The 12,380-nt window shown below is 38.6% G+C and overlaps 1 protein-coding gene and 1 long non-coding RNA gene across 4 annotated transcripts; both read right to left on the bottom strand.

Moving 5' to 3' along the window:
• Positions 1-210: 210 nt before the first annotated feature.
• On the bottom strand, positions 211-8,835 carry LOC143412378 (uncharacterized). 3 transcript variants are annotated; one of them, XR_013093480.1, is made up of 5 exons: positions 8,351-8,680; positions 7,446-7,632; positions 4,867-5,025; positions 1,054-1,212; positions 211-726 (listed from the first exon to the last, which is right to left on the bottom strand). It is a non-coding gene; the product is annotated as an uncharacterized LOC143412378 (long non-coding RNA). The 3 variants fall into 3 exon arrangements; XR_013093479.1 differs by lacking the exons at positions 211-726; positions 1,054-1,212 and adding an exon at positions 8,804-8,835 and having other exon boundaries at positions 4,271-5,025; positions 8,351-8,454; XR_013093478.1 differs by lacking the exons at positions 211-726; positions 1,054-1,212 and having other exon boundaries at positions 4,271-5,025.
• LOC101474228 (poliovirus receptor) lies at positions 8,827-12,263 on the bottom strand (the record flags this gene model as incomplete). The annotated part of the gene is given in 6 exon segments (XM_024805357.2): positions 8,827-8,914; positions 10,254-10,353; positions 10,702-10,795; positions 11,524-11,734; positions 11,737-11,826; positions 11,949-12,263. Coding segments are annotated over 5 exon segments (792 nt in total), but the record flags the coding sequence as incomplete, so codon positions are not given.
• Between the last annotated feature and the right edge of the window lie 117 nt (positions 12,264-12,380).

Genomic DNA, 12,380 nt, shown 5'->3' with positions numbered 1-12,380 from the left:
GATGGACAGATTCACTGAATATACACAAAATGCTTCAAAATAGCAACTATATCCGCATCCTTTAAAATTGTTCAGTTTGACTGAATTCAGTCTTTACATTTTTTGATTCAGCTAACAGTAACTAACAGTAATTAACCTGTAATACAATAAATTACAAGAATCCATCTTAGTCAAACATTACCATTGGTTTTTTTTCTTTTTAATCACACTTAAAGAATTGGTGGTAACCAAGTTATCAATTTAGGAATATATTGTGGCATAACAGACAAACTGTCATAAGCATATTGTAACTCATTACATGCAGTTATAGTCATAGTTAAGTGAAATCTTTAGTGTAAATGCAAGCTTTGAATTTTTTATGATTGTTATTCATAAAACAAAAAAAATCCAAAAAAACATCTCTGACTTACTTTGATAATAGAGTGTCAGCATTTTATTAGAATGTACATGTGCTGTAGGCTGAGTGGATTTTAATGTATTGTAGGCAGATTCATCTGCTCTTGGGGCCTCTGGGAAATAAAGCAACAGCTAAAAGCAACTATTTGTAGGCCTAAATGATGTTTTCTTCCTTTCTTTTTAAAAACCATGCTGTGGAAAAACAAGTGAAAATATAATGACTCACTCAGTAAATGCAGGCTATACTGTGTCGTGGTAATGTTTGCAGTGATGGATGTTACAGTGGTGCAGGGCAGGCCGTGGTATCCTTGGTCACTAATGGGTTAGGGCCTGGTGGCAGCAGAGACATCATAAAATAGATTTATGGGACAATTGTGCAACAGCAAAAATCGTTACAGAGCTGTACCTTCAAGGGGATACTTCTATACATGGGGTTTTTATGTATCTTGCTTGCTTCTTGGAGGAGTCATCAATTAAAAATTTAAATGCTACCAAATTCCATTTTGATTCTACCTTTATCCCAGATAGAGGTTGAAGAGCAGCCATTATTGCTAAGCTAACATCTTCTTCTATACTATAACATTTGTGTAAATCAACACAGGGCAACAGCAGCATAGGTCAGCTTACCAGTGACGCATTTGCAGTTGAGTACCTCACCTGCTACATCCCTCTTTAAACCCTTCTTTACTTCTTCTCTCCAGTTAAGTTCATGGTGTAGAGCGCCAGGGGTGTTTTCCTGTTCAGACATCCAGACATCAGATCACTCAGGTCAAAACTGACTTAATCTTCCAAATTAATGAGGTACAAGATCAGGACCTTTTGAAAAAAACAAACAAACAAACAAACAAAAAAGGCTTCTTAGTCTTTATGAACTGTAACATGTCTCCTGTTTTCATTCTTTTTAAATCACTGGAATTAGAATGTAAGTCATCTAGTCTGGCAATTGTTAGTTGCATGGGCTTGTTTTTAATAGCTGCTCCTTCCTCCTCATTGATCTAACAGTGCCTCTTTGTTTAGATTCCTTAAACCATTTCCTTTTGTCTAGGATTCTCACTAACAAGCCTCTTTTTAATTTTTATTTAACCTTTATTTATACAGGTAGTCCCACTTAGACTGGGCTCCATACCATCTAATCCTGCAGATGATCTGCAGGGAGTATGCACAACTCCATGCTGATCAGGGCGGATCTACAGGGGTGGCATGGGTTGTAATCTCGTGCCACCTCTAGTGGTAACCTGATTTTACAAATACAGTGTTGTTTATTAAAATAAGCTAGCATTAGCACTTTGAGCCTAGCTACAATAAACATTGAATATAAATTCTAAAACTGCATAATGTATTGCATAGTGCGTGCAATACACGCCACACGTGAAAAGACCAAGGAAAACTGAGTAAACGATAAAAACGATAACAAAATAACGCTGAAAAACGATAAAAACCCTGAAAACTATACATTTCACACCTGAGCCTCAACTCTCGCGGCCCGGTACCAAGCGACTCACGGACCGATACCAGTCCCGGGGGTTGGGGACCGCTGATTAAGAGGACCCGAGGGAAGCTCGGAAAAGCTAAGCAGAAGTTAATTGGAGAGGAGAGTGACGGCCGTTGGTTGAAAAGAGAGGTAAAAAAAAACTTCAGTGGTGTGAAAACATTATGGGTTCGCGGAGTCAGACGTGGATCAAGTAGGCATTACACCTTTCTTGGCCGCTACTTCGAAGCACATCTGTCCTGGGTGCTGCACAACAACATTGAATATTTAGTATTTACTGCTGTTTACACTTAGCTAGATTAATGCGATGGTGTTGTGTTTAGTATGTTGCTTTGTTTTTTTTGCTTGTTTTCTATTTTTCTCTCAACAGGTGATCCAGGAGATTTTTTTTCTCCCCCCCGTTTCTCACTGTCCCTCTCCCCTTCTGTTTTTCCTTTCCTTCCTCTTTCTTTCTTCCTTTCCTATCCCTCACTCATGTCTGTCCCGTCTGTAAAATCTGAAAATAAAATATAATAAATAATAAAAACAAAGATCGACCAAATGGACCAATACGGCAATGCCACGATGATCCATTTGGCAAAGTAAATCCATTGGATATCCTTGTTGGTCTTCAGACAACAATTCTGATGGCTAAAGAACCAAATGGGACAGGCAAAAAAAAAAAAAAAAAAAAAAAAAGACGTGGATCAAGTAGGCATAGTGTGTAAACTTTGCTACAATGTCGTAGCTGCCATAATCGAGCAGCCCTACTGGCAAGTTTACATCACTCAGATGGCTTTATTGGAAAAGGTTAAATAAGTCGCTGGGATGAGGAAGATCTGGGCATGTCTAAAACTGCAGCTCAAATGGATAAGTGGTAGCAAATGATTGGATGGAAGCAAACAGAAATCTAAATGTAATAATATGGAAACAGGATTTTGGAAGAATTTCTGAAAATGTTTCCCCCAGTATATGGATAGGAGTGCAATACTGTGGACAGTTTCCCTTTAGAATACAAAAGATTTTTAGCAATTGTACTGATAGTGCAGATCTATAGTTTCAGATCACCTACAAAGACACAATGAAGCTAATAAAAAGTTTAGTTAGCCAACTCAACCAGTGGAATTACAGTAAAAATCTCTCTCTCCTCACAGCACGTGAGAGACTGAAGTTCTGTCTCATAAGACTTATAATTATCACGTATTTCCTGTTTTTGTGAGAGAAGTCAGTTCCCAACCTCATGATCACATGCTGAGTTATGACACTTTGGTCTGTGTATCAAATTTATCCAAAGTATCCAAATGTGATCCTAAAAACTACCTGAAAAGCCTTCAGTTGATTCAGCATGCTGCAGAGTACTGACAGTGACTAGAAAAAGAGAGCATATTTCTCCCATACTGGCTTCTCTTCATTGGTTCCCTGTTAAATCCACAATCATATTTAAAATCCTTCTCCTCATATACAAGGTCTTGAATAATCAGGCCCAGTCTTGTCTCAAAGACCTCATAGGTCTGTACCAACCCAGTAAAGCATTTTGCTCTCAGACTGCTGGTTTACTTGTGGTTCATAGGATATTTAAAGGTATTGTGGGAAGCAGAGCCTTCAGCTTTCAGAAGCCACTGCCTTGGGTGCAACCTCATGAACAAAATTATCACTTTGGGCCAGACTGCTTTAATGTTGCAAACCATGCCAGTCCTAAAAATATAACACTGTGCAGACATGGATCAATATTCTGCTCGGGTTTTTTGATTTTGTGCAAGACTGAGATGTGCAAGCATGTTTTTTAAATTTTTATGTTTTTAGCTATAACTTTATTTGATATTAAAATAAAACAAATAAAATACATGTTAACTTTTCTGAAGTAAATAAGCTATCTTATTTATACTAGGAATACTAGGAAAGTCAAGCAGTTTCTTCTATGTGGACTTCGCTATGAGTTTAATTTCTCTTTTCTTGTTAATGGACCATCCTACCTTCTTTACTCTTTGCTCAGCCAACCAATTCTAGGAAGCAAAAAGGCTTATAGGTACCCTGTCAGGGAAACATTCTATGGTGATAGGTTAATCATTATTTCAAACAAAACTAAGTAAAACTACTGTTGTCTATGGCCCCTAAGGGATCAGTCATGATCCCTTAAAATCGTCAGCTTTTCCTCCCACACGGTGCCAATGCCAGCTCCACCTTGAATTTCATTGAGACAGACATTTCATCTAGCTGCCACTGGAATCCACCCTTAGTGCTGGGAGTTTCCCACGATGCACTGAGCATTTCTCCTTTCTGACCTCTTTTCATTCACTATGTGTTTACACAACCAGCCTGAGCCAGAGACTTTGACTTGCCTTAAGCTTGTATACTCCTAACCAACAAACAACACAAAACAGATGATGAAATAGATTTTTACTCACATTACAATGAAAGCTTTTGTGTCAACAACAGTGAAATTTGCTAGTTAGCCTTTTACATTTTGGAGCAGTTTCTGGAAGGGGAAGCAGTGACTCTAACTAGCTTAGTTATCAAAAACTGTAGATAATGTCACAGTACATTTAGAGTATAACTCTTTCCTTATCACAATGTTTAACAATAAAGCAAACTGCTGAATAATAATAATAATAAAATAAAATTTTAAAAAGGGGACACTTGTCACAGTATAGCACAAACTAGCAACTGGGGATTGGTCCATCAAGGCCTCTACGTTTTATCCACATTACACTGGACCACCACAGATCCTTCATCAGATGATCTTGCCCGATGTGGCTCCTTTGGGCTAAGCCTGGTCAGGGGCCATGTACTACAGAGGTGACTCTCAACAAGCCCCTTGCCTGAGCCTGGGTCCAGGTTGGAGCCATAGTAACTGAGATATGGTCGTTGGACCATTTTTGAATTTTTCATCAAAGAAGTCTGTTAAATTTCACTTGTTCCGGTTGCTCACCCGTGAACGATTTGCCTTGAGGGGCAAATTGCCCCTGACAGCATAGTTCCTGGGATAACTAGGGCATACAAACCTCTCCACCATGATAAGGTGGCAATTCCTGTCTGTAGTTATGTTGTTTCCTCTCCAGTGCACTGTTGTCACTGCTGAAGGATGGCATGAGTCATTGGAGCCATTTGACCAATCTGTGTTATGAATCAGTCAACTGAGTTGAGTGTATGGAGTTAAAGGTCTGGATGAGGACAAAAAAAGGAAAAAAAACAATAACATAAAGATTAAAATATGATATTAGGGTCATTCTCCTGGGTCTTTAAAACTTTTGGACTTTCAAGTTTTGTAGTTCTGCTTATTGTTAAATAAATAGTCTCGGTCGTTGTGTCCTAGGGCAAGACACTTCACCCGTTGCCAACTGGTGGTGGTCAGAGGGCCGGTGGCGCCAGTGTCCGGCAGCCTCGCCTCTGTCAGTCTGCCCCAGGGCAGCTGTGGCTACAATGTAGCTTGCCATCACCAGTGTGTGAATTTGTGTGTGAATGGGTGACTGACTAAATGTAGTGTAAAGCACTTTGGGGTCCTTAGGGACTAAGTAAAGTGCTATACAAATACAGGCCATTTACCAAATATTAATATCACGCAAAATAATAAATAATCTTAGTTTACTTATTCTTTAGGTTTTTAACTTCATATTTCAGAGAAGTGTTTTCTCTGTTCCTCTTATGTGTAGTGTATGCGTTCTGGTGATATTTGTGTGTTATTATTCGTTATTCCTCCTCTGCCTCATTGTGTTGATTGTCTACTTGTGCTTGTTTGCCCCGGCTGTGTCCACTTCCCTTGTGTATCTTGTATGTCAGTATACTGATCAGATCAATGATGGATCAGAGAAACCTGATCTTCCTAACTACTCATGGAAAATACATCTTATTGTGTTTTTTAGTTAAAATAAAAATATCTGCAGCAGCCAAGCTTCAATTTTCTTAAAGTTAATAATTATAAAAATAATAATGATAGTAAACATAAATCCAATAGAGAAGCATCTTTTATCAGTAAACTTTTTAAAAATCCCTTTAAGTTGCTTTATATTAAATTTTACTAGTGCAAAACTTGTGCATTCACTGTCAGGAACACACAAAAGGCAGGCCTGTATTATTTATTACATAGTGTGCACTATGTGGCAATCTGTCATCAGACAGACTGATTAATGCATTCAGTGGGTTTGTGTTGTGTGAATGTTGTGTGGTCTAAGTGCTGCATTATAACTACTATCTGCGTGGGCTTCAGTACCACAGAAGTCCAATAGGAAAGCTCTATCTAGTCTTTAAGTGATGACATGATCAATCCTGCTTCCGGGCCCAAACTACTCTGCGTTGTGTTGTTAACATGTTTTAATGCTTTGTATCTTGTTCTATTTAATCTCAACAACTCCCTAAAAACAGTCAGTGATCACTGTCGGCCTCTCTTTTTTATTACCGCTAATCATTTTAAAGCTCAGTCTTTTTAACCCTTACAATGCAACTACAGCACAGCCCATGCAGCAGTATATTAATGACTAACCTCGTATTGTGGATGGATTATCTCAGTTTTTCTCCTGACTGACGTTTGGTCTGTTTCCAGCATCCTGCTATGCGATTACATTTGTCCCTAACCCCTAACCCTCAAATTAACTTTTATGGAGTGGAAAAAAATTCATCCTCCAGCTTCAATGTGTTTATATTATGCTAACATAGCCGTGTCGCAAGCGATCACCTAGCACACCATTATATACCAGCTAGTCCAACTTCAGTAACCCTACAAACATCACTGCTGTTTACTTTCCTGTCTTCATTTATTTTGGAAGTGATAGCAGATCTGTACGTTTTATTTTGTTTCAGAAATCTCTCAGTCAGAACATGGTGTATTATATTTAGATGGAAACTAGCGCGCCAACTCCCTGCTAACTTCTAACTCTGTTAAATTTAATAAAATCTGTTTTCACGAATGCCTGGATGTCAAACTCAATTGATACACCTGGTAAAGCAGCCACACTGATCATTTAATTAAAGATGAAAGAATTTAGACAGTTTTTACCACTGAGAGGAAAATAGGACAGAAAAACTGAGCTTCAATCAGCACAACCAGACAGACCAGCTACAACTGCATTCACACAGTGGCTGTATAGTGTCATGGTGCTTTTCAAATACATAATGTGCAAAAAAAAGACAAAATGTAAAAGTCTGAGTAAGCTTAAAATTTGACATTGTATCCTTAAGGAGAGGTCGTACTAACCAGCGGAGTCTACAGTTACCACATTAATAATACAACTGATGAAAGTAGTTCTGACTGGTGTAAACAAGAAACGGAAACCAAGTAAATATTTCAAGAACCTTTTTATGATTCTTCAAAAGGAAGAGACATGCTAAAGCTACATCCTGAAGGTCTTGGCAACGACAGGCAAAATTAGAGAAAATCAGTGAACAAATAATTAAAATATTTCACTGTATTTCTATCATTAAGCAGGAATCATTTCACATTACTGTAATTTAACACATGGCAGACAGGACAAGAAAGGCAAACAGTGCTTGCCTTGTCAAATCGAAAAATACACATAAATTAAAATGTACCAAAGTAAAACAATTTTTCTCCTTTCATCTTGAACAGTGTTGCTATAAAGTTCCCCACCTGTCTGAATCCATCCTTTACATTACTGCCATCCTGTGGTAGCTGTTGGCAGTTGTTCTTGAAAGCTGTGTTGTTTGTTTCAATCTTCCAAAAGATTGCAGCTCTCTGTTTTGATGGTGTGTGGTGAATGAGGACCCAGGATTGCAGACATGGAGGCAGCACAGAGGAGTTTCAGCCAAAGGAGAGCCTTTTAATGAAAAGGAAGCTAAATACAAACTGTCTAACTAACAGGATCACAATTTGAACATAACGTACAAGTATAAGGGAAGACAGACACAATATATACAAAGGAAGGTGGTTAGGAGAAGTGGACACAGGGAACATGGGAACACAGCCAGAGAAACATAGACATGACAAGATGGGAAGCAAAGCAGAACACGAGGCACATGAGATGACGACTACCAAAGTAAACAGGAACACACAAACGCTGAGACACGGACACAGAGATGTGAAGAGACAGAGAGAGCGAGAGACATGACTGAGGAAACAGGTAGTCTTGTCTCCATGCTTATTAACCTGATTTTACAGTGAGACATTGAGGACAAGACACAGAGACGACACAAAGACATGAACGCAACCTATTATCAAACAAGACACTGCGAACTAGAAATACAGATAAACTCAAGACTAAACTAAGACTAAGAGTCTAAACTCAAGCTCTGACAACTATGAGAGGAGATGGCAGTATGTTTAACCAGCTGCTTTTCCACCAGTCCACTGTCATTTTTCATTACATTTTAATTCACACTGTTGATATTGACAGTCAACCATGTTCTTCAAGCTTTTTATTTGAGCTGATTTATACTATTAATGTATTTTAATATACTTAAAACTAATCAAGCTGTAGGCCTGTTTTTTTCTTGGGGGGGGGGGGGGGGGGGGGTTTCAGTATACAAGGTATATACCTTCAGGCGACTGTTGATCTGTTTCTTTACCAGCTGACTTTAAAATGACATGTTGGTGGAGCCTTCAGTCCAAATAATGTTCATCTTTGCTGTCAGAGAGATTCCTGAGGGATCATACGGAGCATTTGTTTAGACCTGTATTTAATTTCAACTGAAAATGCAAATACTTTCAGTGTCTGCAGATTTAACAAAGAACATTTAAACTTCTATAACACTTAACACACACATTAATAAAATGTTTTTTTTCTTGTAGCTCAGCTCTTTCAAGTAAGATAGATGTAGTAAAATGCCTTGTACACAACTAAAACTATAATTGAGTCTCCAGTAAACTGCACAACAGTAGTTAACATTAAAATATATAATTAATCCCAACATTTTTTTCAGAGACTTATTTAACTGTGGGAGAAACAAAAGTGAGCTATGAAGTATATGAACAAATTAACTGTTACTAACCTCTTGATCTCTCTGTAGGTCTTCTTCCTCTGGTCCGTGATCTTTGTTTCTCACACTCCCAGATGTTTTGTGTCATGCTGCTTGCCACCATGTTGGTTTAAAGACCTCCTACTGTACAAAATAGCGACACAGTATTCACAGAGGCTGCAAATCAACTTTTAAAATGTTGCCTCTGTACACCAGAACAGTAGATTTGAAATAAAATGATAAAGGTACAATTTAATTGCAGACTCAGTTGCAACTGAAGGAATTGAGCAAAAACTTCTGTATTACCTGCAGCTGAGATTCAACTTGACAAATAAATATAATCATAAACTAAGTCGGAATACGAACTCTTGGACATCATCAAATTCATTTCTATCTTTTTACTGCATTTGTCTTCAGTGACAGTATATTTGTTCATGGCTTCCCTTTTATAAAGAGGGAAAAGGCCATGTAGCATGTGGTTCAATTGGGGTAGACTAGCACAATTGCATACTTATTGGACCAAAGGCCGCTTCTTCAGGACCACTGAGGGTATCACACATGACAGTCTCCCCACTAAGAATAGCAACTACAGCCTCTGAGCTAACTACAGTTTGTTAACCTAGACAATGAGGAGAATGTGCTGGACAGGTGAAGAGAACGTTTAATATTTCTATTGCACCAAGCTAACTAATGCACTTTGCTTTTTGTAACAATGTAACAAAAATGTGATTTGGCCCCTCGTAATACTGGAAAAAACAAACAAACATCCGGATATCTATACTGATATGGACTGGGTAATGTGTAAGGAACAAATGGATGTCACATTGTTCGATGGAAATGAAAATGATCTACCTACAGAGGGATAAATTCAAAGACACCCTGAAAATCAAAGTGAAAAAAAAAAGATACAGCAGTTTTTTGGGTTTAGGAGAGTGATTAGTACCAATTCTTTCATCTGCCTGCATATTCTCGCCTATTAAGGTCAAGCATTATTGTATAAGAGGAGGAAACCAGGATCAAATGAACCAGCGTAGGGCCTGACAATGTGTTCAAGGATTTCACCCTGATTCCTAATGGCAGCCTGTAGAGGTCTCTGCGTCCCTCCATGGATTTGTCTCCCCACATCATCACTGACCTACCATCAAACTGTTCATGCTAAATGATGCTACAGGCAACATAATGTTCTCCATGGCTCCTCTCTACCCTTTCATGTCTGTGACATATGCTCAGAGTGAACCTTTTCTCATCTATGAAAAGCACAGAGCACCAGTGGTGGACCTGCCAAATCTGGTATTGTATGGCAATAGCCAATAAGGCTTTCATGGTACCGGGCGGTGAAACTACATGAAAGGGCTTACTAAGGATGTCAGGCTTAGTTTAGATTAAACTTTATACTTAAGACATTAAGTACATAAGCTTTAAAATCAGAAGTATTCTGTATTATTCTAGATATTAGATACATGCAAGTTCATATATGAAGTACCTTTGAAAACATCCATGTTTATAAAAGTACCATGCTGCAGCCCCAACAACATTCAGGAAAAGCAAAACACCAAATAAGACCCCAGCAGCAGAGCATGCTCCTACAGGGACACAATAATTAAGAACATGAGAATGAGATGATTGTTCTTTCCCACTTTCATGACATTTAGTTTGTTATTTCACATTTCATTAAAAAAAGACTGAGACAATAAAGAAACATTATCTACCCAACACAAATCAAGCACATGGCTCACAAAGAATGAGATTTCCACACTGGATCAGTGGGTGACTGTGTTTATAATGAGGGTTTACAATGACTTGTGGCTTTTGGTCAACAGGATGCTGGTAGAAACTGTGCTACTGTTGGCCAAACACAGGTCACTTGAGACAAACAAAAAGAACCAATGAAATGAATGTTTCAGCTGAAACTGTTATTCAAGCTACTTTACCTGCTCCATGTAAAATTTGCACTTGGATTGGCTTCTGTCACACACTCAAATGAGTCCTCAGATTTTGCTCTGATGTTCACTTCTGTGGGAGAGACTGCAAGAGCAGAAAGACAAATAACATGAAAATAATGTTTCGCCTCTGTCTCCTACATCTTCGATCCGAACTCGACAAACTTTTGGGACTGAGGCTGATGCTGTATGGGACAGGCCATGATTCAGTCTTTAGCAATAATTGTGAAACAATGCTCTTTTTTAAAATCAGTCTAGATGTCTTTGTCTTTCAGAAAGTATTTTCCCATCTATTGTGACAACATGCTACTGTGTGACAAACAGGAGGCAAAGTCATGAGATTTGGCATGTTTCACTCCCATTCATTTAAAAAAACAAAACAAAAGAAGAACAAACTCCAAAACAAACTTTCTGGAGTTGATTAGTTTTAGTCATTTGAGGATTTTGTGAAACATCAAAGTAAAACTGCTTTTGTTTACATCATTTAATGATGTAAGGAGTCGAACCAAAGTTTGGTACATAGGATGTTTTGTCTTTACAACACGTAAGGCTTTTAGCAATGTAAGAATTGGGAAAAAGATCATATCTATCAGTCCCTCAGTAGAGCTGTAGGTATTTTGTCTTTTGTAAGTAAACTGTTCAATCGTTTCACTAACAGAGTCCTGCGACTGAGTCTGTTCATACATTGCGACAGATGTGTCCACTGGCTAATCCACTAGCAAACTTTGCAGAGATTTCCAAGAAAAAATATAACAAATACATCAACCATGGATAAAAGATAAATAATAAACTACATCCGCAGCTGATACTCACAGTAGACCTGTATGGTGAAGGGCAGGGTTTCTTCTTTAGACAGGGAGTCACCACTGATGACACACTGGACCTGGTGACCGTTAATCTCTCTCGTAGGAACACCAAACAGAGAGCTGACTGTGGTAGTCGTACCGTTGTCATACTGTGTGGAATTTGTTGTCATCCTAACTTTTTCTCCCAAAGCATCAGTGAGCCACCTCACCTCGGCAGGAGGCCTCGAGTCAGCAGCCGTGCAGGTAGCAAATAAAACCTTTTCTGTGCCCAAAGTGGGAAGACTGTCCTTGATGTTTGTGAAAGGAGGCACTAGGATACACACAAAGAGCACACAAATAAATCAGCATGCAAGCAGAATGGTGAAAGTAACTCTGTCTCTGTCTCACACACAAACACAAGAGTATTTTAAAATAAAGGAAAAAAAAGTTTACTATTAGGGGAATCTCAGTCTTTTGATTTCCACTGGGAAACAATGTGAAGATGCACGTGTAGCTGCCTTCATCCTTCAGTGCAACACTGGATAACTGGAGAGTTGCATTTTTGTTGTTAAAATTCCCGATATATTTAAATCGATCATCCTGTCCATTGACAAACCGTGGTCCTTCCCTTGGTTGGACAGTGATAAAATTGTCATTATGAGGTTTTTCTCTGGTTGTCCTCTGCCAGGTAATCTGCGTCAAATCATCATCAGTGTGGATGATTTGGCACGGTAAGATGCAAGGAGGCAGTGCCTCCTTGAACCACTGTCACACTTCCACCAATCACCTGGAGACCTGTAAAGAGCATGAAACACTATTAAAGCTCAGACCTCAGCGTAAAAATAGAAACAAGAAAGAAGCAGATTTGCATAAGGTAAAACACCA

The sequence above is a fragment of the Maylandia zebra genome, linkage group LG16 (genome assembly GCF_041146795.1).
Source record: "Maylandia zebra isolate NMK-2024a linkage group LG16, Mzebra_GT3a, whole genome shotgun sequence".
In the NCBI taxonomy this organism is placed as follows: Eukaryota; Metazoa; Chordata; class Actinopteri; order Cichliformes; family Cichlidae; genus Maylandia; species Maylandia zebra.
This window is presented reverse-complemented; position numbering and strand designations above follow the sequence as displayed.